The sequence below is a fragment of the Xyrauchen texanus genome, chromosome 36, assembly GCF_025860055.1.
Source record: "Xyrauchen texanus isolate HMW12.3.18 chromosome 36, RBS_HiC_50CHRs, whole genome shotgun sequence".
Classification (NCBI taxonomy): domain Eukaryota; kingdom Metazoa; phylum Chordata; class Actinopteri; order Cypriniformes; family Catostomidae; genus Xyrauchen; species Xyrauchen texanus.
In genome coordinates, this window is record NC_068311.1 from 17,565,945 (window position 1) to 17,591,645 (window position 25,701).

Sequence of the window (25,701 nt, forward strand, 5' to 3'; positions counted from 1 at the left end):
CTGCCGTGTCCTGGTCGGTCATTTCCGTGACTGACGTCATCACGCACAGCCCCGCCTCTTCTCCTTGGAGAAGAAGCATCGCCATTTTAAGTGAATGAGTTTCATTTCACATCGCAACTGTAGGACGGAGAACCTCAGGAACGTTTTCAACCTGTTTCTCTTTTAAACTGTTAGTGGGGAATTGACTACTATGAACTGAATCTCTTCCTAAAGCCAATCAACAAGTAGATCAAAGTCAAGTAACGCATAAGACAGTTGATTTTTTGCACTGAATGTATTACGTTAGAGGAAATGGCTGTGGAAAGCATGACTGTCCATCCAAACTCCCCAACAGCCAACCACGAACACAACAGCCTTCTCACTGACGAAAGGTCGAGTAATATCATCATATTTCTATCCAACTATTGATTTGTCCTTTGCTTTTTACCAAACACAAAAAGCATGGGCATTTGCTTTTTTCATTTTTTTTTTCAAAGGGATTAAAGTCGCCTTTTCTGGGAAACGTACAGAGGTAACGAAACGCCATCTTGAAAGGTTACACAGCGCAATCTGGAAGCTCATACCCGAAATCAGGAAAAACACACAAATTTACATTTTCACTCACTTTTCGAAGCTTTTTAAGTGATCGAAGACCAAGTGGCCACCGTTACGCGTAAATATTGGTCCAGTAATTCGTTATTTTCATCACAGATTAAGAACACACGGACAAAAGAAAAACACGAGTAAACAGTATAATTTGTTGTAATTAGGCATTTATTGTCTAATGCAAGTTGTATGTGCTGTAACATGTCGACAAAATTCTCGGAACAAAGTTTCTCCCTCTTTGACAAGTTAATTTGGATCTTTTCCCTGCGAGGCCTAAAGGGAGCAGTGCTAACATTAGCTTACGAGTTACCATTGAAATACAACAAAAACACAGCTAGCGGAAGCTAATGAGTAGCGACCAGCTTGCATTGTTTATAACGTAACCGCTTCATGAATTCACGGTTCATTTAATTTAGTTCGGTATCGAGTTCAGTGCGACGAGGTTTAGCATAACGTATTGTTTATCAGATCATATGTGATATTTTGTAAACCATGTTCATTTGTCGACCTTTCAGCACTTAGCATCAGTGCTGAAGAAACACGCGAGCTACGCACTTATATTTATCGGAGACGTCACTGAAATACCAGAGATAAATGTTTATTTCTTTGCGTGTTTTTCAAGTTTTACGTGAAAAGGAAAGTATTTTTCAGTTATTATATAATTATATCGCTGTATAGTAGTGTTTTTTTTTTGGCGCTATTTAACTGCCTTTAGGTTGTAAAGACGAAAGCAATTGACTTTGAAGAACAACTTATTTTAAAGGTAAAACACTTTTTATACGGTAGAAAATAATACCCTTATTCGTTAACTTGAGTTGTTTACGAGAAAGAGAAAAATAGGGTAATTAAATTATGACTCAATTAACCATATAAAGTTATTACAAGTTAAGCTCTATCGACAGCATTTGTGGCATAATATTGATTACCAAAAAAATACAATTTGACTTGACTCTTCTTTAATACAAAGCAAATATCTGAGTTACAGTGAGGCACTTATAATGGAAGTAAATGGGGCCAATCCATAAAATTAAATTACTCACCATTTCAAAAGTAAAGACACAAAACATAATATGATTTTAGTTTGATAAAATTGTTTACTAACCTTTTCTGTGTAAAGTTATAGCCAATTTTACAACTTTGTTGCCATGACTAATGTTAACAAACCTGAAAACGACTGTAAAAAGGACTATTTAAACAACTTTGCAGCTAAAATAGTACTCAAGTTTTAACAGAACTAATATCAGTGCTTTTACAAAATGATGAGGTTCACATTTCTGCCTTTAAACCCTCCAAAAATTGCCCCATTTAATTCCATTGTAAGTGCCTCACTGTAACCCAGATTGTTTGCTTTTTCTTTTCTTTTTTTTAAGAAGGGATGAGTCATTTACATTTAAGCATTTGGCAGATGCTTTTATTCAAAGGGACTTACAGTGCCCTTCTTACAGGGACAATCCCACCAGAGCAACCTGGATTTAAGTGTCTTGCTCAAGGAGACAATGGTGGTGGCTGTGGGGATCAAACCAACAACCTTCTGCTTAACAGTTCAGTGCTTTAGCCCACTACACCAACACCACTCCGTCAAAATGAATTTTTGTGTGTTGAGTTTAACTGGTATTGAACCTGGAACATTCCTTTAATCAGGGATGCAAACTACTCACCTTTCATCTAAAGTCAAACTTTCACAAGCTAATTTGCCCAACTTGTTTGGTAAAAGTTTCTAAAATGTCCTTATTAAAATCACTTTAAAGTTACTTTAAGCTTAAACACTTAAAAAAAAAAAAAAAAAGCTCAATCAAATAAACTAGGAACACCTTTTTCATATCTCATGAGTTTGTATCCCTGTTAAGACTGTTTAATATTCCACAACAGGTTTTGTTTAACTAGTTGCTAATGGTCTCCAGCAGTGACCTATCAAGTTTTATTCTCACATACATCCCTCATGAACAAGTTCATTGTCCAATGTCTCAGAAGCATTCAAGGTCATGAAGCAAAACATGGAGGTGCTTGAATATACCACTTTTGTCTACAAGTGTAGTATCTTTCAGGCCCAAAATGCTGTATCTCTCAACACCCCCCCAATGCCTAATACTTTTAATTTTCTTGAAAGCTGGTCTGTCTGATGGCTATGAGTTATTGTGTTTATATGAGTTTGGAGTATATGAGTTGGTCACTTAATGATCAGAATACTCCTAAACTAGTAACAGTTTGTTTGTTAAAGATGTAGGTGGTTGTTGAACTATTCAACACTACACAATTTAGCAATTTCTGCCAAGGATATTTTTGCATTTAAGCAGTCCTTTATTCTCACAAAGTGTAATAGGCAAGTAATACAAGTGTTATCAAAATTCTGCATAAAGAATTTTGTGTCCCTCAGAACCTTTTTCAGTCAAAAAAATATTTTGTTCAGGTCCTTGGTCTGACTTGTTTTGAATTTTTTTTTGTGATAGATCATACGAATTTAAGACATGAAGTGGGTTTATGTTAAAAACATTTAGATCAATTGGATGTCTAGACTTTGGATGCAGAAAAAAAGAAACCCCCTCAGTTAGGGAACCACTTAAACTTGTATATGTTTATTCACAGATTTTAAAATGTTTATGGAGAGAATAGCGAATATTCCTTTTTAGGGGATTTGTAATTTATGTAATGATAATTCATAAAGGCTTAAAGCTTTGAAGGAGTCCTGAGAAATGTCCCCTCGTAATGTAAATTTAAAGCACTAGGCTGTAAGAAAATCATCACTGAGATTTTCTTACAGCCTAGTGTGTCTCACCCAGAGTTCAGTTCATTTGGTATCACCCATGCACTTGTCAGAAGTCGTTTTTTGTAGGTCAAAGTTGAGGGATTAGGCTTTAATGTATGGTGACAGTGTGAAAATGCAGCAGTGCTTTGCTTATGTGTTAGCTAGGTGGCAAGTTTCAAAGAGTTTCAAAGTGTTGGCAGTCTTGCCTGAACAAATTATTACGAAGTGTCCATTGTATTATAACCTTATCAGCATTGTACATATTATGTCTGCTAACAAGAGGGTGGCTGTATAATCACTATTTGAATTGTTCTCAGCAAAGCTCAAGTGAGCAGTGAACATTGGACACCCAAAGTCTGATGGTAAGCATCCAAATTAGAGTATTGCGTCCTTGTGTCTGTAGATTGACAGCCTTGTTGATCAAGAGGTATTTTTAGCCCCTCAGATCTACCCATCTGTTTGTTTATAGGCTGAAATGTTAGAAGATGAGATACTGTAGGGCCATCTAACTTTGCTTAGTTATCTATGATGTCATGACAAGAGAATACAGTATTGTTAATAGTGAGGTCAGCAGAAATAGTCATTTCAAAATTATTAATATAGGCCCACTTCTGAAGCAACCAACAGTGTATTGAGTTGGTCTTACTTGATATTAATCACCCATTATTACTCTGTTTTAGCCCAATTGCAACTTTCACTTATCTATGAAATTATTTTTGTGCAAGAAACCTATTACAATAAACCAGTAGTTAATAAAAGTGTTTGAATGGTAATTGTCAAACAGGCATGAAGATGGGGAACTGGAGGAAGGTGAGCTAGAGGATGATGGTGGGGAGGCAGAAGTGCCCAGAGGTGAGGGACCTGAGCACCAGGATAAGCCTCGCCGCAGCAAGGAGCGCCATGCAAGTGAATCGGACGATGAAAAGTCGCATAGGCGCAAGAGGAAGAGAAAGAGAGAAAGAGAGCGAGAAAAAGAGAAAAGGAGGGCCAAGAAAAAGCGCAAATCAAAGCACAAGGTCAGTGTTAATGTTCATTATGTAAAGACATTATAATTTTACTGTTTATATCACTTTCTCATATGTATTTTGTGTGATGCAGCGCCATGCATCCTCCAGCGATGACCACTCAGACTTCAGTGATGATTCAGATTATAGTCCCAGTGAAAAGAGGAAGTACAGGGAATACAGTCCTCAATATCCTCCATCTGTAAGTAAAATATTTCAAAATGCAGTTTTGTTCATCTTTTTAATTTAAAGTAACACTGCAATAAATGCTTAAACCAGCCAGCCAATCAGATACAATTTTAATCACAGCCAATATATTGTAGTCTCAAGGTGGTTACCCTCCTGCTCCTTCTGGTCATGGAGGCCCCATGCCAAAGAAAGGCAGCTATATGAAGATGGATAAACAGGGCTATGGTGGCTATGATGACTTTGATGAGGACAACTATGAAGGTGAAGTAGATGAGGAGATGGGTGAGGAGGACTATGATGACTTTGCCAAGGAACTGAACCAGTACCGCAAGGCCAAAGAGGTTGGAGGCGGTCCACGTGGTAGAGGTAAACAAAATGTAAAAATTAATTTAATAGAGAATAATTTTGATGATCTTGGCTGATAATGATTCACATCACAAGCAGTGCTGTGTCTTATGTTGAAAAATTGGCAATCAATTAAAGTGTCAAAAGTCATCTGAAATCTTCAGTGTCTGCTTGCATAATTCTCAAGTGTTATAACCAACGTGTAAGAGTCGGTGTCATTACAGACATCTGTGCTGACTCACATTTCTATTACTCAGGTGGTAAAAGCCGCATGAAGAACCAGCGAGGCCGTGGCAGAGGAGGAATGAGGAGACGGGGTGGGAGAGGAGGCGGCAGAGGAAGAGGACGGGGCAAAATGGGAGGAGACAATGATGATGGTGATGGCATGTATGGAGAAGACATGGAGGTGGGCCATAATTCATCGATTACAAATACCAAAAGAACTTTGTCAGAATACCAGGTCCCTGTCATCATTACTAGTCACTTTTAACACAATTTAAACATAATTGGTTTGTCATTGACTTACTCTTAAGACATGCATGTTTTTTGACAGTATGGAGATGATGACTATGAAAACATGGGAGATGATGACTATGATGACTACTCAAAAGAAATGAACCAGTACAGGAAATCAAAGGACAGAGGGCGTGGTGAGTTCAGGCTAGGATGCCTGATTCTTAGAGTGCCATGATTAACAAATATTTGAGTGTTTGTTATTTAAATAATCTTTTTTTTTAATTTACATATGAACTTTTTTTTTTATGTTACTCAGGTGGAAAAGGTGTGCGAGGTCGTGGGAGGGGCAAAGGAGGTCGAGGCATGAACCGTGGTAGAGGGAGAAATCGAGGGAGGGGACGTGGTGGAGATCAATGTCCTGATGAAGACAACAGTGGAGATATGGACATAGGGGTAAGACAGTTTACCAGATCATCCACCAATCACAGAATTTATCAATCAGTAGAACATCATTTGCAATCAGAATTTTTTGTTATCCGACTGTTTCAGGATGGAACTGGAGCCCCAAGGAGGAACGAGCCAGAGAAACATGGGCCTGACAAAAAGGGCAAAGCTATCTGTAAATACTATATTGAGGGCCGCTGTACATGGGTAAGCACAGTCATCCTACTTTGGAATTAACAATTCAAGAGTTTGTGAATTAAAACAACAGGCTTGATATTTCTAATGTTGTTTTACAATTTTATTTTCAAAATAATTTTGTGGGCCTTATTTGACAACAAAAGGAACATGCTCTGTACTAATTGCTTTCAATTGATTTTTAGGGTGACCACTGTAACTTCAGCCATGACATTGAGCTGCCTAAGAAGAAAGAACTCTGCAAGTTTTACATCACTGGCTTCTGTGCACGAGCGGAAAACTGTCCTTACATGCATGATATCCTTTGGTTGTTTTGCTTGTTGATATTGTCATACAAGCTTTGTTTAATACGCACAATCCGTACAGTGTACTTTAATGGTACATGTGAAAGACTCTCTCTCTTAAAGAGGTTTAGCCTCCATGTGTCAAAATATTTTCTTAACTCTACTGCACGTGATTTCCCTTGCAAGCTGTTCCACACCACAGGAAACTGTGTGAACGGTGAGGAGTGTATGTTCTCCCATGACTCACTAACAGAAGATACTCAAGAGCTGCTGGATAAGGTGACCATTAAAATTTGTAAATGCCGTTGCAGCTTCCTGTCATTGTTTCTGTGCATTCTGCAAAACACCACTCTCTATTATTTTTTCAATGAAGATGTTGGCAGAGGATGCAGAAGCTGGTGCAGAGGATGAAAAAGAGGTGGAGGAACTGAAAAAGCAAGGCATCAACCCTCTTCCAAAACCACCTCCTGGTGTTGGTCTTCTCCCAACTCCTCCAAGAGCTAACCAAGGGGATTCTTCCACACCCATAGACTTTGGAATGCCTGGACCCCCACATAGTAATATGCCACCCAGTGGTCCACCAGGCCCAGGTGCTGGCCCTGTTCCTGGAGTTGGGCCCTGCCTGGGCCCTCCTCCCCCCTGCCCTGATGGAAACACCTTCCAAGGGCCACCAAACCCCAACGGTCTTCCTCCACCACCTATTGGTGCACCGCCTGCTTGTGGAGGAAATGCTGGGAAGAAGATCCCCTCTTTGTTTGAAATCGTAGTGAAGCCCACAGGACAGCTTGCACAAAAGCTGGGTGTCAGGTTAGCTTTCTTATTCTTCCTGTGAAATCATAATTCTCTTAACTGTGTAGCACATAGAAAAATGAAAATGCTGTCATAATTTTCTCAGGCTGTTTCAAACTAATATGGCTTTCTTTCCTCTATGGAACACAAAAGGTAATGTAAGGCGGGATGTTAGCCCCGATCACTTTTATTTTATGGATTTTTTTTTAATTTAAATAAACAGTGACTGAGACTTACTGCCTAACATATATTTTGTGTTCCACTGAAGAAAAAAAAAAAGCCATATAGGTTAGACAGGGCATTAATGAGTAAATGATTTTCATTTTTGGGGGGAACTATCCCTTCAATTACTAGCACATACAGAAAATACTAATACAGATGTACTCCCTACAGAGGACCAGGTCCTGGCACTGGTGCTGCAGGTGCTGCAGGACCTCAGGGCCCTCCTGCAGGTCCCCCAGGTGTGCCTCCACCTCGGTTCCGCTGGTGCACCACCACCAGGACACATGGGTCCAGGCTTTCCTCATGACATGCCTCCTATGGGTCCACCTAACATGAATCAGGGCCCGCCATCAATGCCAGGACTGCCAATGAACTATGGCCAGGGAGAAGGACCAGCAAACCAGGGAATGATGTCTCCAGGGGGTGGATCATCTGGTACCAACTTTTATGAAAACTTCTACCAGCAACAGCAAGCCATGGTGATAGATGGAGGTGGAAGAGATGGTGAGTTCAAATTCTTATCTAGAGGTTCTGTTAAAACTTCATGTTGTATTGTAACTGTGCACATTGCATTAATATACACGTTTACATTTGTCAATTTTGCCTATTTTTTTACTCAAAGAGAAGAGTAAATTGAAGATATAGTCATACATTACATATCAGTTCATGCATTCCCTGGTCATCAAACACAGAGCATACTAATTTGATCTACTGGAACATCACCCTGCTGTTTTTTATGCCCATTCTCTTTTCTAGTCCTAAAACTTAATTAGTATTTTACCAATTTCTTTTCCTCCTCGTTCAGGTGACAACTTTCAAGGAGTTGGTGGTGGGAACTTCAATGATCAGTCTTCTGGGAACCAGAGCTCTGGTAGTGTAGAGGCTCCAGCTAATGTATGCCTATCTAATCAGTCTGGGATTGCAGTGCCAGATTTCCTTCCCCCAGCACAGCGTGTTCTGTTCATTAGACTCCAACAGAAACAGCAGGAGGATGAGGAGAGAGCCAGGAGACTGGCTGAAGGAGGAGGAACTGAGAGGGAGAATGAAGGTACGATTAAACATCTCTGGTACCTGCACTGGGAGCATTTACTATAATGTCACAATGCAGGAAAAAGGGGGTTCAGTTTATGATTAGAAATTGCAATACTAAATTAAAAAAATATATTAAATTTAAAAAAAAGTTAATTGAAGTAATATTAATGATGGAAACAACATAAAAAGTTTACAAGTGAACATGCAAAGATGTTGGAAAAAACTCGTACTGTAAATTGAAAGGTTAACGATACTTAAAAAATCAGGGGCAAAAGAACATTTGGGACCCCTACAATAACCTATATCATTTTTGTGGCAACAATATGCATAGCTTTATACAGGAATGTGCCCCTTTGTTCAAAGTATTTTTTATATAAAACAATTGTCACACTAATAGCTGAGATTTTGAAATTGCTGACTTTAAAATATGTATGTTGCCAAGGCTATTTCTGGGAAGGAAACATATCAAGGACTCTTTTCATAGCGTGACCCTGCCCTAGACCTCATAATACTGTAAACATCCTCTGGCCTGGGATTGTGCAATCTTGCCTCACAAATATCATGTCCTTCCACTAGATGGTTCTTCCTTATCACTGGGTGTAACTGAGGATGGTGTTTTAAAAAACATCCATAACTACATCTAAAAAAGGAAATTTTAGATGTAGTTATGGTTGTATTCATTGTCACTTCCATTTTTTTTCCATTTACAGGAGATTCAGCGAACTGGTATTCCAGTGAAGATGAGGATGGTGGTGGCAGTGTCACTTCCATTCTCAAAACTTTACGGCAGCAAACCCAAACACAAGGCCCCCCCAAACCAGACGTAGTTCCTAGTGACCCTCGTCTGCAAAAGTCTCAGCCTGCGCAGGCACCCAGCCGACCAGCAGACCCCCGGCTGGCACGAGACCCTCGTCTTTCCCGAAACACAGACTCTTCTCTGGCATCTGAGGCCAATGCTTCATCCCTCTCCCCTTCAACTCCTTCAGACCCCCGTCTTGCCCGGCATGCAGCCCTACATCCTCCTAAACCTGAGCCCCCGCTTGTTTACATACCCCCACCCCTGACTGCTCCACCCAGCAATGAGGAAGAGGAGGGTGAGAGGATGCTAAGGGACAAGCCTGTGCCCATCCCTCTGGACCCTTTAATGGGCATGGCTTTGCGTGATCCCCGCTCCCAACTACAGCAGTTCAGCCACATCAAAAAGGATGTGGTCCTAAACAAGCCTTCTTTTTCTAAGACGGTGCTGTGGAGTCCTGAAGACCTCATCCCTATCCCCATTCCCAAACAGGACTTGCTCCCACTGCCTCCTGGCATCCCTCCAGTTACTGCCATGGACTCCCGGCTGTCTCGCACCCCGTCCCAGCATCACTCAACCCTGCCCTCTACGCTGCCGCCTTCTGCTCCTGCTCCTGAGCAGTCTAATCAATCCTCCTCGTCCCTGCCGGACTTTGAGCTGCTCTCTCGCATCCTCAAAACTGTTAACGCCACTTCATCCAGCCCTGCTCAAGGTGCTTCTACAGGAATCTCCTCACCTCCGTCCGTCTCTGCTGAGAAGCCCGTTGACCCCCGTATGGCACGAAAAGCCCCTGCTGACCCTCGGCTCCAGCCCCAGAAATCTACCCTCAAGTCCACCTCAGAGCCACCTGCCTCTCAAGTCTCACCCCCTGCTGTGTCCTCATCTCCATCCTCCTCTCCCACAATTGCACCCTACGACCCTCGGCTGTTGTCAGCAGGAGGGTTGGTTCGAGGTGTTGGTAGTGGGAGTGCAGTTAGTGGCAGTGGCAGCAGCGTATTGAGTGGCATTAGTCTCTATGACCCACGGACTCAGGGCTCAGAAAAGGCAGAAGGCTTGGCGGCCACTAGAAACACTAGTCCTCCCCCTGAGCCCAAGTCAAGTGAAAGTACAGTTGCTTCAGCTAAACCCAAGTCTAAAGAGCCACTGTTTGTACGCAAGTCGGCACTGGACCAGCCGGAACCCGAGAAGAACACAACGGAGCAGACTACAGACCGCTACAACAGCTACAACCGCCCTCGACCCAAACCTTCGCCTTCACCCAATTCAGGGGCTGCGGCTGGGGCCCCTGCTACGGGTGGTCCATCCACAGCTGGTCAAGGCCCTGCTGGTGCTGCAGAGCAGCCGCCAGGGGTCCACAACCTGCCTGTGTCCACACTGTTCACTATGGTAAAGCAGGCCAGCAAACCAAGTGGCACTGGGAGCCCATTTGGTGGCAATAGCCCTGCTCAGCCTGACATGACTGAACAGGACAATGCATCTCTAAAAGAAGTTTTCAAAGGCTTTGACCCCACAGCCTCACCATTCTGCCAGTGAACTCTGCTCTTTTGCTGTGTCGTTGTGAATCGCTTTATGACTGTAGTGTGCGGTCTCACATACATCTGACATGCAAAGATATCCACCCCTGCCAGGTCACATACCACACCACAGTATTTCCATATAGATTTCTATTGGGACAATTGGGATTGGGATAGATTATGTCTGTACTCTAATGATAAGGGGACATGAAAACTAAATGTCTATTTTAAAACCAAATGAGAAATGTTTAAATCAATTTTCATTTTAAGGACCTCTGTGGATATGTATGTAGATCAAGACACACTGACATACATACATTTTGTCATTATGAAAGACAAACATTTTCATTAGACTATACCAAACAGGTTTTTTGGATTATGACCCATTAACTCCACCCATTATCCTGCTTGAGTTCAACCAAAAGTATGGCCAGCGTAATTGTTAGGTGACTTTGACATTGTTCCAGCTGATCAGCATGGCAGCAGGGAGAATTCATTCACTGCCACTCCCTCTGCCTCCTGCAGTGGATCTGAACTAAAGGCGAGGGTATACTTTGTTTTTCTGTGTGCCGTTAAGTCTTGTGCACGGCCATGAATTCTAGCCTTTTGCAGTATACTGCGTTGACCATGAGCCCAATTGGATCTGTTCAACAAATATGCACTGCAACTGCTTCGTAATACTCTACTTTGCGCAAGACATAGCGACACGCAATCAACTAAAGTATACTTTGGCTTTAAGTCATGTAGTTGCTCACCAGCACTTTTCATTTGCTCCTCACCAGTGATTTAGATCCTTTTAAGAAATTTTAGCTCTCAGTTTTCTCTCTCTGCTTACACTAGTTAACTCTTTTTTTCATGACTGTTTGCCCTCGTATTCCTAATGTTTCAAATTTGTTTAGTCTGTTCATACCACTCCACTTATCAAAATTGTTCATGCGAGATCCCTCATTGTTAGTGTTTTTGTCACATACGATAGATATCATTTTAATTTATTTTTTTATACTTAAGCAGTCTGGTCTTTTTCTTTGTAAGTGACTGTCAAATTGAACCGTTTTATGAATGTATATATATATAAATATAAATATATATACATAAGTGTATAGTGCATATTCTTTCCATCTGGTTTGTAAATTAACTTGGATTGTGCAACAGCTGATGGAAAATATATCATGTCATTCTTCTGTTCTCTCACAGGAAGAATCTAGCTTGTTCACTCTTTCCCTGAAACAGGTGTTAATGTCTCAAGGACTGGTCGGAAGTATCGTTTTTTTTGTTTCTTTGGGTTGCCTCTCTGCAAAATGATGGCTTTGTATATTGAAAAGTGTCCATATTTGACAAAAGGTAACATTTTGTAACCATTCATTGTAGGTGAAGTTGTGAAGTATTTAATAAAGGCAATACCAGATTGAAAACGACTGGGGACACAAAGGGTGATGTCTTTGGTTTATCATGATTTTTTTTCACCCATCTGTCTGTGTGCGAGTGAGGTGTTTGTAATTTCCTCTGCATTCCAGGTCTTGGTCCCAACTAACCCATAAATTAAAATACAATAGTTATGAATTTGAATAAAAATCACAAGGAAAACTTTACTCTTTTTTTTTTTTTGGATGGTTTATAAAGAGATTAAAGAAATTGCTTCCAAGTTGCAATGTTTGTTATATACATATACCTTAATTTTTCTTCCAACAAAAAATTTTGTCCTTACTACTGCCTGAGAAATGTTGAAATAGTGTCCTTTTGTTTATCATTACTAAACACTTCAGAATAATTTGCCACAAGGTTGACCACCCTAAAATGAAAAACCACAGAATAAGATTGTATTTGACTGCTTTTCATTTAGTCTGTTGTAAACCTGTTTCTACACAGAGTAATGCCACACCCTGCGGTTTTTTTATGACGAGTTGCAACCATGTTGATTTTCTGGCCTTGATTAAACAGAGGCTAAATTTGCCTAATGTTCTTATAAAGTAGCTTATTTTAGCCCAGTGCCTTTAAACTGCATGCAAAGATTTTCTCAGAACTAACTTACAGCTGCATGGCACGGTTGCGTTCCCCAAAAGCATTGCAAGCGAAGTTGATCGTAGAGCTCATTGGCATAAGTGGTTTCTACAATCTACTTAGACTTGCAATGCTTTTGGGAAATGCTGCCCTGGCTTGTCCCATTAACACTTATGGAAACTTACGGAGTAGTAACTTTACAAGAATGCTGCTTTCTCAAATATTTTTACCACTAATCCTTTTGACGCAAGAATTCAACTGAGTAAGGCTGTCTATTATTAGAATCCATGATGTTATTGCAGCTGAAATAGTTAATGGAATGACGTATGAAGAGCTATGTAGGCAATATTGTTGAAAAGCCTCATACAAACACTAGGGAAATTAATTGGTATAAATATGACTGAAAATCATTTATATGCATTAGTGAAGAACATGCAAACACAAGTGATAAGATATTGACGTTCAAAACAGATTCTGTGAACTTACAGTACCTAAACTAAACTTACACATTTGTAGCTAAAAGTGTCTTACAGTCATTACTTCAACTCTTTTCATATACACTTAACTGGCTCTCAATCACTTCTGAAATCCCTTTCAAACAGATGTCTTGCATTAATTACTGTAGTGCTCATACATACAGTATACTGATCTAGCAAGATGTTGAGATGATGTTGTCACAGTGTCTCTCAATAAGCTCTATAAGAGCCAGTTTCACAGGTTGATAAGAGATGTGTTCAGTAGTTGGTGAGAGCTTATTTAACTGAAAAAGGATGCTGTGTCCCCCACTTCCTGTTGAATTCGGTGCAGGGGGTCCCTGTTAGGCCCTGTGGGGCTTCCCTAATCCCCTAGCGACCACCTAGAACACAAAAAAGCACCTGTCTAAGGTAAGGTCACACCTTCTTATGAATTATTATGAAGAGGTATAAATTTACATCTTTAGAAGCTGGATAATAAAAAGGTCCAATCACTATTCCCAATTTCCTAAATTACAATTCTTTTAAAACGAACAAACATGTTCTCATTATCTTCTGCACCTTTTTTGTTTTACTTAGCAATTGACTGGAGTGTTATTAGCAAGTTTATTAATGTTTAATGAAAGGCATGTTAATCAATTTCGATTGCCTAAAAAGTCTAATCTAAAAGATTACGTAATAGATTACATATACTGTATATTTATTAATTTGTAATCAGTACCTGATTGCATTTCAGATTTAATATCCCCAGCACTGCTAAGAGTACTGCAGTTGCTTTGGCCATTAAACTTTTCTGCTTATGATTCTTATGATATTAAAGGAATGTTCCAGGTTCAATAAAGTTAAGATCAATTGACCACATTTGTGGCATACTATTGATTACCCCAAAATATTTTGATTCGTCCATCGTTTATTTAAAAAAAAAAAAAAAAAAAGCAAAAAGCAAAGTTAAGGCACTTACAATGGAAGTAAACGGGGCCAGTACATGAATGTTAAAATACACACGGTTTCCAAAGTCAAGACATAAACTTCACATGTGTTAACATGATTTTTAGTGTGATAATATCAAGGATTTATCTGCTATACAGTGTTTACCATATTACAGGTCAAAATAATGAAGTTATAACATTAACCTGAAAAGAATACCTAAAATTACTAATTTAATTTAATTATTTAAAAATATATATATAATGTACATGTTTATACAGTATGATCAAATACATATAGGACCTTAAATTATACATTAAAAGTGAAGGTTTCTTCAACCTGCCAAACTAGCACTTTTTAGGAGATTTAGTCGTTGATCTCTATAGTTCCACGTCTTTGTCTTCTTAAGAGGATACTAGAAACTTTGTGGAACCATTAGAAATTCCTAAACTGACGGCTGAGCAAAAACATTCTCTTGATTCTGAGATAACCTTGGACGAGCTTGACAAGGTAATTAAGGCCTTGCCTACAGGCAAGGCTCCGGGGCCAGACGGCTTTGCCTCTGACATTTTTAGATCTTATGCTACAGAATTGGCTCCACTTTTGTTAGAAGTTTATACGGAATCATTAAAGAATGGAAAGCTTCCGCCAACCATGACACAAGCCCTGATCAGTCCGATTCTTAAAAAGGACAAAGATCCAAGCGAGTGTAAAAGTTACCGTCCAATTTCCCTGATCCAGCTAGATGTAAATATATTGTCAAAAATGTTGGCTAACCGATTAAGTAAAGTTATGACAAAAATGGCAAAATGCATTTGGTAGAATGGGATTATCTTTTCAATATTTTGGAAATATGTGGGTTCAGGAATAGTTTTATTGGTTGGATTAAGTTACTTTATAGACACCTTGTAGCAGCAGTGCAAACAAATGGACTCATTTCAGATTATTTTACTCTGGATAGGGGTACTCTGCAGGGTTGTCCTCTTTCCCCATTATTGTTCTGTCCTGCCCTGGAACCATTTGCAGCCGGATGTGGAATGTGGTAGCGGGAGGCATTGCACATAATCTTCTGGTTTACGCAGATGACATTTTATTATTTGTCTCTGACCCAATTAGATCAGTGCCTTGCCTCCACAGAATTATTCATTCCTTTTCTAAGTTCTCAGGATTCAAAGTCAATTGGTCTAAATCCAAAGCTTTGGCTCTGACAGCCTACTGCCCAGTAACGGCTTTCCAGCCAGAAGCCTTCCAGTTGCCCAAACATGGCATTAAGTATTTGGGTATTTTATTCTCAGCAAATTTGTCTTATTTATTTAGATTTAATTTGACCCTTTAATAAAAAAAAAAATGTAGAGCAATGTGGGCAGGTGGGTTCATTACATGTATAAATTATTGGGAAGTTTCATGTTATTAATATGAATTGTATTCCACAATTCAACTACCTTCTATAGTCACTCCCTATAGATGGCCCCCTCTCTTATTTCAAGCAATTTGAGAGTATAGCAAAGTCCTTCATTTGGAATGGTAAGCGTCCCAGATTACATTTCAGTAAACTGCATAGGCCGATTGACAAAGGTGGGCTAGGCCTACCCAAGATTTTGTTTTATTAGTATGCGTTCGGTCTTGACATTTGGCTCATTGGTTGCTTCCACCTGAGAGAACCCTTCCCTGGCTTTGTATTGAACAGGAAGTTATTGCCCCTATTTCGGGATTGCAAAGCCTTTCTATCAAACTAACCAGATAAATTAAACTACACCCCTTTATCACGCATTTGCACTCGGTATGGACAAAAGTATCCAGAGTGTTTAATTCAGATATTTATCTAAATGTTGCCTCAAGCTTATGGCTGAACCCTAAACTATGCATTAATAAATCCCCCTTCAGCAGGTCAGAGTGGATTGTGAGGGGGGTTACTACCCTCCGTGATCTGTATGAGAGTAGTGTGTTGACATCCTTTGAAAATTTGGTTCAACATTTTGGGATCCCAGATCTCAGTTTTTTAGATATCTACAGCTGCTCCACTTTCTCTGTACTATTTTTGGGAACAGCAGCCACCCCCTTAAAGTGGCACATACTATGGGAGTGGTGATTACTGCTTTTGGAAAAGGTCATGAGGCATCAGTGTATTACTCCCTGTTAATTCAGAGTCTTGGGGATGGAACCTCGACAACTCTCAAGATATTATGGGAGAAAGATTTAAACTTGGAATTGGAGGAGGGAGTGTGGGCTGTAATTCTAAAAAAGGTCAAGACTGCATCTAGAGATGCAAGGGTGCAACATCCCACCTGCTGGTGATGCTAATCAGAGGATGGAGACATAACCCATGTCTTTTGGGGGTGTGTTGAGATTCAGGAGTTTTGGCTGAAGGTTCAGAGACTGGTGTGCGATGTATTAGGCACTTTGCCCCAAACTCTGTATTTTAGGTGATGGGGCGGTCATTGACATTGAAAATAGACACATAAAGAGTTGGGTGTTAACTAGTGTCATGATCACCAGACAGAACATTTTAAGGGGTTGGAGGTCAGCTGGAGCACTCTAATTTCAGGAGTGGTGCTCGGAAATGGGAAGGGTGGGGGCCTTATATATATATTATATTTTTTTTTTTATATGTCTGTGTGTCTATATAATTTGCAACCACTGGGATGCTGTTGGGGCCAGGGTGGGGTTGGGTATATGGAGTTGAGTAATAGTGGGGGTTAAGACTGATTCTGTGTATATATGCTTTGTTTTTCGGTGTTCATTTATGAGAATCAATAATAATTGTTAATCTGAAAAGGATTTGGTGCTTTGTAGTTGTATAGTTTTGCTGAGATGCCGGATTTGAGTAGGACAGATTTGAGGTGTTTTTTGAACCAGAATCAAGATACAGTGTGATTTTTGTCGTCAATAAAAAGCGGATAGAGAGGGGATTTATCTTGGGAGAGCTGGATAGAATTCTGCAGGTTGAAAATGTAAATTGAATGTACTCTTTTGTTGATCTGAGTTGTGTAAATGATTTACTCTGCTGCATATCCTGTATCCTATTGATGTAAAGTTTGCATTGTGATTTGGACAGGTAAGCCCAACCTGTATTCGAATGGGGGTCCTCCCACGTTCAAAAGGAAGAGACCTCACTGCGATTCGAACGGCCTGGACGTGGTGACTCTTGCTGCATTCGAACGGAGAGCTCTTGCTGCTATTCAAAACAGGAGAGCCATACTGCATTCAAACAGAAGAGTGCATGCTGCGTTTGAACGGGAGGGCCATGCTGCGATTAGAACGGGAGAGCCCATGCTGCATTCAAATAAAGTGATTAAAGTTGCTTTAAAACATGTACATTTATTTAAAACATGCTTAAAAACACGTAAAACAAGCAATTGCAGAAACACCTTGCATTAAATGGCATTGGCGATTGGGGTAACAGATGAATAGTTGAGCTAGGATTGTAAAAGGGGATCCCCTGTAAAAGCACTTCTAGCAAGAAGTTTAGAATTTCCCCACGATTAGGTGTTGCCAGACACCTGCGAACAGCTTGTACTAATGCCTGTTGAGGGAGACAAATTAAACGTAGGGTCTGTGGATGCCTTCAACTTAAATTTAATTGTTTGCTAGATTAAATGTCTGGAACATATGTGAAGCAATGTCAGGATACGTGCTTGCATGTACACACGTACGACATCATTTAAAGTTGTGTTTGTCATGAAATGATAAGGCACCTGAAACTAAGAACAAAGATGAATCCTTTATTAATTTATTTAAATTAAGCATATAGTTTGGAGCATGTAGATTGTTTTCCAACGTGATGCGAGTAATTCCATTAACTCTTAGTATGATTGGCACAGGGTGGCTTGTCTCGTTTTGGCGAGGACATACGAAATCATTGGAGTTTGTGCCTGAGAATGGATTTAGTAGGTAATATATGGCACCATTTGCAGTAGTGTGGTGAATAGAGATGACTTGTTTATAAAGATAACCTGTAATAAATTCTACACAAAATAAATTGTGCTTACTCTGGCAGTGATTGGTCAGATTAAATGAACTCGCTCCTCCCAAACTTTGTTAATGAAACTCCAGTGTGATGCTGTGTTTTGGAAATGTCTGACCACATCAGTGACTAGCTAATTAAAAGTGTTTATAGTCCATTTATTTGTTACATGACTGTTTGTGGCAGACTGACACTTTTAAAAACACCCTTTCATCTTTCAAATTAAGTCTCAAATTACACTTTATCTATTACGATGATTAACAAGTCTGATAAATATTAAATGTTCTACAGAACACAATAAAGACTGTTCTAAACTGAGGTCACATGATGTCTGTATCATCTTATCAATTATCAAAGAAACTTGTACACATATCTGTGATGTTCTGAATTTTCACATGTCAGTAAAACACCTTAAATGAATGAACATTGATGAACAATGAACATTTTTCAATCATTTACTCACCCTCATATTGCTCAAAAACCATATGACTGGCTTTTTTGTTAGTCAGAATGACAGTCTCGGACATTATTGCATAATTTTTCCATTCAAAGAAACTGAATTTTTACTGAGGTTAACATATTGTCTGACATCTCCTTTTGTGTTCCACTGAAGAAAGTAATTCAGGTTTGGAAAAACATGAGGGTGAATAAATAATGACAGAATGTTCATTTTTGGGTGAACTATTCCTTCAACAGAGTCAGAAATATCAGAAACCATTGTGGTTTTATAGTGGAATTCTAGCCCTTTTTTTTTCATTTAAAATTTGTGTGCCATTCTCCCAGCATGCATTCTGAACGGTCTTTATGCTGGACTCTGTTTAGACATTCAGAGAACTTATGCAAACCAAATGATGTGTCTCTAAATTCCCAGAATTCCTACTAGTAAGGTCACTTAGCTAGTCAATTGTCCTACAAAATCGGTCTCTCATTCTGCATTCCACACTTAGTGCCTGTTCATACAATGTACACAGTTAAGTCTTTGATGGATTGACGACTTGCTAGAGCTCCACAGAAGGGGGTGTTGGTTGACCTTTGGGTGCACATTTTGACCTTCTGCGCTAGCAGGGCCGCCGCTGGCCAAATTGATGCCCTACATAGTGTTCGTGTGATATGAGCGTGATGCAATCGTCTGTGTTCCGCAACTGCTTTCTGGTCCTTGAATAACATATAACGTGTGATTAAGGGCAGCCGGTGGACTTTCTGGTGCCTTCCTAGGGTAAGATGGTGCCCCCTAGGGAGTTGGTGCCCTACACAGACTGCGTAGTATGCGTATAGGGAGCAGTGGTACTGTGCGCCAGAGCTGACCCGAAACTGAACCCAGAAGTGCTGATGTTAGGATTAGAGTCACAATGATTAATTCAAGAAGACATTAAAGACATTCATAGTCCTTCCAAGAAATGAGACAGGAGGAGGACAGTTTTAATCCTCAGATTTCTGCAATATTCATTGAAATGGGTGTTTGTAATGAGTATATGTGTCCCTTGCACATTGAAGAAAAGTTTCCCCAGTTGCACAATATGTCTCTAAAGTATTTAATGCCATTAGAGTTTTGTCTGTGGGAGAAGAATTGTGAATATCTAGGTCAGTGAATCATAACTTTCTAAGGAGCTTTTTTCCATACACATAGTGGGGCATTATGGATTAGTGGGTCATCATAATAGGACTATGCATACATGGAAATCATGCTGAAATTGACAGGAAATAGAAATTGATTTGCTCAAACATACCAAACACGAAATCTATGATGGAGAATTTGTAATTCTAATAATAATTCCAGACGCATTGATATTAACATTGACTAGAGCCTAAACCCACAGAGTCATAAAAAGACAGAGAACCTCTTTAGTGGATGGTTTCAGAAGGCCATGTATGCATATTTGTAGTCTGAGGTCAACTTGGTCCATATTCAAAACTACATTTACTGTTTCAAACAAATGTTTCAAATTTTTACAGGAAATTAATTGCAGGAGATAAAAAGTAGGTTTTCTTTCTAGTGTCTGCATTTTTGTCTCAATTTTAAGCACTCAACCCTGGACATACTTGCAGCCCATCACTGTTTCGAGCTGACAGCATGCCAGTTTCTTTGGAGTGATGTACACAATTATGCTCTGACCTGTTTTTAGAACTACATAAATTATAATTAGAATGGTTGATGTTAAGATCTTACACTTTATAAAAATGTTCATTAAGATATTAACAAACAATATAATGTTTAACAAATCATTAGGCTTTTTAATGTCACAGGCCACATTGGTATGAAAGTGGTCTGAAATTAATTACAAAAGGGTTCAACTGAATTAATATACATTAAATGGAGAGTTCACTCAAGAATACAAATTCTGTCATCATTTACTCTCTTTACACCCTCATATTGTTCCAAACCCAAATATGACTTTCTTTTATGAAACACTAAACAAGATGTGAGCCCCTTCATTTTTTTTTTTCTGAGATGAAGGGAATGAGACATTGCTGTAAGCACTATGGGTAGTGTCCTTCTACATGACCTTGTTGAAACCCTTATACAATCATGCCAATTCTCTAATTGGCAATGCTGTCTGAGCCCCGCCCCTGTAGGTGTCACTTGTATTATGAAACTCTGAAGTAGTAATGCGGCCAGCTTTCACAATGTCTGTAACAGTTCAAGGAAATGAGGAAGCTGGGGCTGGCTTGAAAAAAATTTGGACATTTATTGTTGCACTTTTCAGTCACACACAATAACACACTGCTTCACACTCTGTTATGCTTTTCAGCTTTACTACACATAAACACTGTCGGATTTTCAGCTCAACACTACACACACCCGGGAAGTCGCGTGGCTCCATGCAAGATTCGGATGTGTGAACAGCGAGCTCTGCGCTCTTTGTTGGTTTAATACTTTTTATGTCATAAACCGGTGAGATTCTATACATCCTGATTCTTAATTGTTCTAGGAAGACAATATGTCAAAGAATTCAAAATCCTCAGGCTCTGGAGACATTAAAAGAGACACAATTTGATCAATGAGGTGAAAGCGATTCGGTGTCCACTGATGAAAATGTAGGCAATGCTGACAAAGTTTGTTGCAGACTTGGAGGAGCTTGCTGCAATACGCTGATTGATCACTGCCATGGAAACGAAATTCACTGAGGTGGATACAAGAGTGGCGGATGCTGAGAAACTGATAGATTATCTGGAGATATCGGAGAGGGAATTAGCTGCTAAACCGCTAGCGACCAAGGCAGACTTGGAACGCATTTGGAAAAGTTGGAAGACCTTGAGAATCGTAACTGGCGAAACAACATCCGAATTTTTGGAATTCCTGAGCGAGCGGAGGGTCAGAATATGGTGGAATTTCTAGACCTGCTCTTTCAGATTCTGCTCAACATAACAGGCCATAAGCTGGAAATCGAGCGAGCTCATAGAGTTCCGGCTTGACGATCAGCCGAGATCAATTCTTGCCAAATTTCGGAGATAATTCGATAAAGATCTTGTGTTACATGAGGCAAGGAGTAAAAGTAGGCTTTCTTGGAAGAACCACAACATTTTCTTGTTCCCAGACTTTGCGAATTCGACAAGAGAGAAATGTGATCAATTCAAGGAATGCAAGAACAGAGCATGCATCGACAGAGGGTTGCTTTTGCACTGATGTTCCTGGCCAGGTTGGGGAAAGATGCTAAGGATGGCCACAAAGTATTTACAAATCCCCAACAAGCAATGTCCTTCATAAAGTCAATGGAATGAGTAAGTCATTATGTGGCTTGTTTCTATTTGTGCTGGTTCTGCCTAGCGGCTGGAGTTTTTTTTTGTGTAGTAACACACCTTCGGGACAGTTTTGTGTATGAATCTGCATGTTCTTTGTTGTTATGCCTCCTATTGGCAGGAGTTTGTTTTGTGAAGTATTTTTTGCAGGACATTGGAGTGATTAGGTCATCTGCTGCAGTCATGTAACAGCCGGCTAACTGAACATTCATTTGAGTGTCTGAGGAAACTGAATGGCATTTTTTTAATGCTGGTTCTTCTAGCGGCTGAAGCTTCGGGACAGTTATGTGGATCTACAAGTTTTTTGTGTTTTGTGAATAGATTTTTTTATGTATCTAAGTCCATCATTTCATCTGTTGTTGACTAATCAGTTGGAAACATCTCAGTCTCAGATCACGCCCTGATGAGTTTAGAGATGTTGCCACATACAGAGAAAAATAAATGATATAGTTGGTGCTTTAAAGTTTCCCTTTTTCAAAATCCTGAAATGTTAAAGGCTGACATCAATGTTTATATGAAGACCAACTGGTCCTCAGTATCCTCTGTGGGGGTGGGTTGGGAGGCATTTAAGGCAGTTCTTAGGGGTCGGATCATAGAGTATGTCTCATTCATCAAAAAATCCTATGCACGAGAACTCCTGGAGTTGGAAGGGAATATTAAAAGTGCCGAGGCATAGCTGAAGGGCCGAATGTCATCTTATGGCCTCGATTGAAATACAGATATAATACTATGTCGCAGATGGTGGAGTTTTGGCTATTCAGGGCAAGACAGTCATACTTTTCCCTGATCCAGCTAGATGTTAAAATATTGTCCAAAATTTGGGAAAGTTATGACATCTCTTATACATATAGATCGGGTGTATTTCAGGGCCGCAGGGTTTATTCAGGGCCGCAGCTCTTCTGATAACATTAGGCGGTTCATCAATATCTCAAACCAGCCCATCTGGCACCAACAATCATGCAACGATCCAAATGACTGAGATCACATTTTTCACAGATTTCCCCCATGATGGTTGATGTGAACATTAACTGAAGCTCCTGACCCGTATCTGCATGATTTTATGCACTGCAATGCTGCCACACGATAAGCTGATTAGATAATTGCATGAATGATGGTTGGTGCCAGACAGGCTGGTTTGAGTATTTCTGTAACTGCTGATCAGTTACAGAATGTGGATTACTTACCCCATCGCTGCAATCATCATATCACCATCCATCACCTGGGTGTTCCACACTGTGTCTCACCATCTCCTCGTCTGTTGCCCACATCATCATAGCCTACAGCATCCAGTGCCGTGGATTTTTATATCTGCTCTATATGTTAAAGACTCTAATCATTGTACTCCCTCTGCGTTTGGGTTCTTCCTCCAAACAAACTGTTTGATTCATTTTCCTGTATTATCACAATGGTTTCACTATTAATATTGAGGTTAAAATATGGTTATTGCAGTAAAACCATGGTAAAATTACTGCAAGGGCACTTGTTCAGAAAAATATTCCTGACCTGTCCTCTAAGGGGCTCTGTATCTTTCACTTTCATTGTATTTTTTTTTATTTACATAAAATGAAAGTCAATAGTGACTAAAGGCCCAAACATACTCGATATGGGAACGCAGACGCACCTTGCTCCGCAAGCTTGATTTTACACATTGCTGTAAGGGGCGTGTGGCAGGGCGGAGGGCGGGGCCGGGTCGTGATACTACACACCCGGTCCCCTATTAGGCCCTGCCACAGGGAGTTAGAGCGTATTATTTTTCTTTCAATCAGCAACGGTCATGGCGAACTCGGGCAGCGATTTCAGTTTAATCTTTTCAAGAAAAAACATTTCCCCAGTCCATTCAAACAAACTTGTTTTTTTTCTCCAGGTCTCTCCCCACTACTCAACTATCGACTCATCTACCACCTCCAGGGTGCATCTGAAAGCTTAGGCAGCTGACTTGCTACTTAATCAGTTAATGGCTTAACTGGCATCTGTTTTGAATGACTGGAACTCTTAAGGAAACTGATCTCCAAACAGTTTGAAAAGCACCTTATTTTCAATTTGCTTCCGTATACAGCCTCCGAAGGCAGCATTTTCCTGGTTTCGGATGCAGCACCAGTTTTGTGGTCATGCCTAAAAACATCTATTGCCCTCTTTTGGTCTGAGGTTTGTAACCGCCAGAGCAACGCAAGAGCACACGTAATATATGTACAACGGGACCATTTGTTGGCCATGCATTGGCTAAGCGCTTGCATTTTCATACTTGCATTAAGGATGTTTCAGCCTTAAGGCTGAAATTCTGGCTAATGGGATGTTTACACCAAACACATTTTTGCATCTTTCCATGCTGTTTAAATTTTTTCCTATATTAACATGCACTAGACATCTTTGACCATTGCGCTGCATCTCGCAGATTTTCTCATGAAGGATCACCACGTTTTGTAGACTCTGTGTCAGCTTAAAAAGAACTTACTTTTTACAATCGTTTGTGCAGCTTTTTTAGTGCGAGAACGTGCTCAGTGTGAACAGCCCCTTACATCTCCTTTTGAGTTCTACGGAACAAAACAAGTCATAGGTGTTTGGGACAACATGAGGCAGAGTAAATGAGGACAGAATTTCATTTTTGGGTGAACAATCCCTTTAAGGAGAAACATATTGCTGTCATGTGAGTAAGTACGCCTCAAGTTTTCACAAACTGTAAGAAAGGCTCTAACTGGCCATATCCTCCTCCATGGTCAGATAAAGAGGATCAAAGCCAACAGCTACACCCAGCCAGCAGTGAACCCATAGTTAGCCTCTTGGAGAAGATGATGTGTGAGCTTCAAATATTGAAACAAGCTGCTGTCAGTCAGAGTAAGCCTCCTGCTGCACACACAGTAAGACCTCTGCACACTGAATAAAGCATCAAAGACAAGCAGGATGATTCATGGCTCCACAAGCCAGCATATGAGCCATGCCCCACAGCAGCCTCTGTGAGCTAACCCTGTTTATAACCCATAGCAGTACTCCAGTCACTTCCAAGCTGATCCAGCATCAACATCACAACTGAATGCTTCCCAAAGACCTTTAGTGTATTCACTGCACAATCCTGTTTGCACCTCTAAGCTGTCATATGGAGGGCCAATGCCATCAGTCTCCCGTTTGATTCATAGAGACCCTTGTGAATTCGCTAGACTAAAGATTGCTCTGGAAAATCTCTGCCCCCAGATGGGAAAGAGCTCTTCAAAAACCAAATCCTGGTAGATCACTTAAGACTAGAAGAGGCAAGGTTGATTTCAGATTCTAATCTGAACTCCCCTACACCTTACAGTACAGTGACATGATGGCAGCTCTCAATCTGAAATTTGGCCAGCCCCATCATACGGCACTTAGCAAAATAGCCAGTGTAATGGACTCGCATGATATCTGCCATGGTGACCAAGCTGCCTTTGAGAAATGTTCCCTATATATCCTGGTATTAGTAGCCATGCTTAAATTCCTTGGCCCACCAGGAGAGATAGAGCTGCATTGTGGATCTCATGTAACAGGTTTGCTACAAAGACTACAAAAGATAGACAAGTACCTAAATATGAAAATAAAGGTGGACAACAACTATTCAAAGAGAGCCAAAGAGGCTTTGGAGAAAGAAGCTCCGTTAGTACATGTAAACCTGAACAAGAACAGCAAAGCCAAGCCTCACTGCCCATTCTGTAATAACTCAGAGCACTTCTTAAGCCAATGCCCAGAGGTTTGACCCCACAAAGCAGTGCAGTGCAACCTGAGAAAGCTGTGCAGTATCTGTCAAGGAAAATGCTTACAAGTGCAGAATGACATTAATGCTCGAACCCCCAAGGTGGAAACAAAGACAGCAAAGGAGGAAAGCTGTCTGGTTAATACTTCCACTGAAGTGCTGTACATAAACAGACCAGTGGATGGCAGTCGTGTGCTACTCAAAGTTATCAGAGTGTTACTTCAGCATGGCCCCCACACTCTAGATACTTATGCCATCCTTGACAATGGGTCAGAGTGAACTATGCTCTTATCG

The 25,701-nt window shown here is 40.2% G+C and overlaps 1 protein-coding gene across 1 annotated transcript; it reads left to right on the forward strand.

Moving 5' to 3' along the window:
* Positions 1–104: 104 nt before the first annotated feature.
* Positions 105–12,195, forward strand: zc3h4 (zinc finger CCCH-type containing 4). The gene is given in 15 exon segments (XM_052107627.1): positions 105–371; positions 4,113–4,344; positions 4,427–4,534; positions 4,656–4,887; positions 5,124–5,272; positions 5,420–5,516; positions 5,639–5,775; positions 5,872–5,973; positions 6,147–6,258; positions 6,415–6,524; positions 6,619–7,052; positions 7,428–7,515; positions 7,517–7,760; positions 8,062–8,304; positions 8,999–12,195. Coding segments are annotated over 15 exon segments (3,987 nt in total). The 5' UTR covers positions 105–291; the 3' UTR covers positions 10,618–12,195.
* Positions 12,196–25,701: the final 13,506 nt, after the last annotated feature.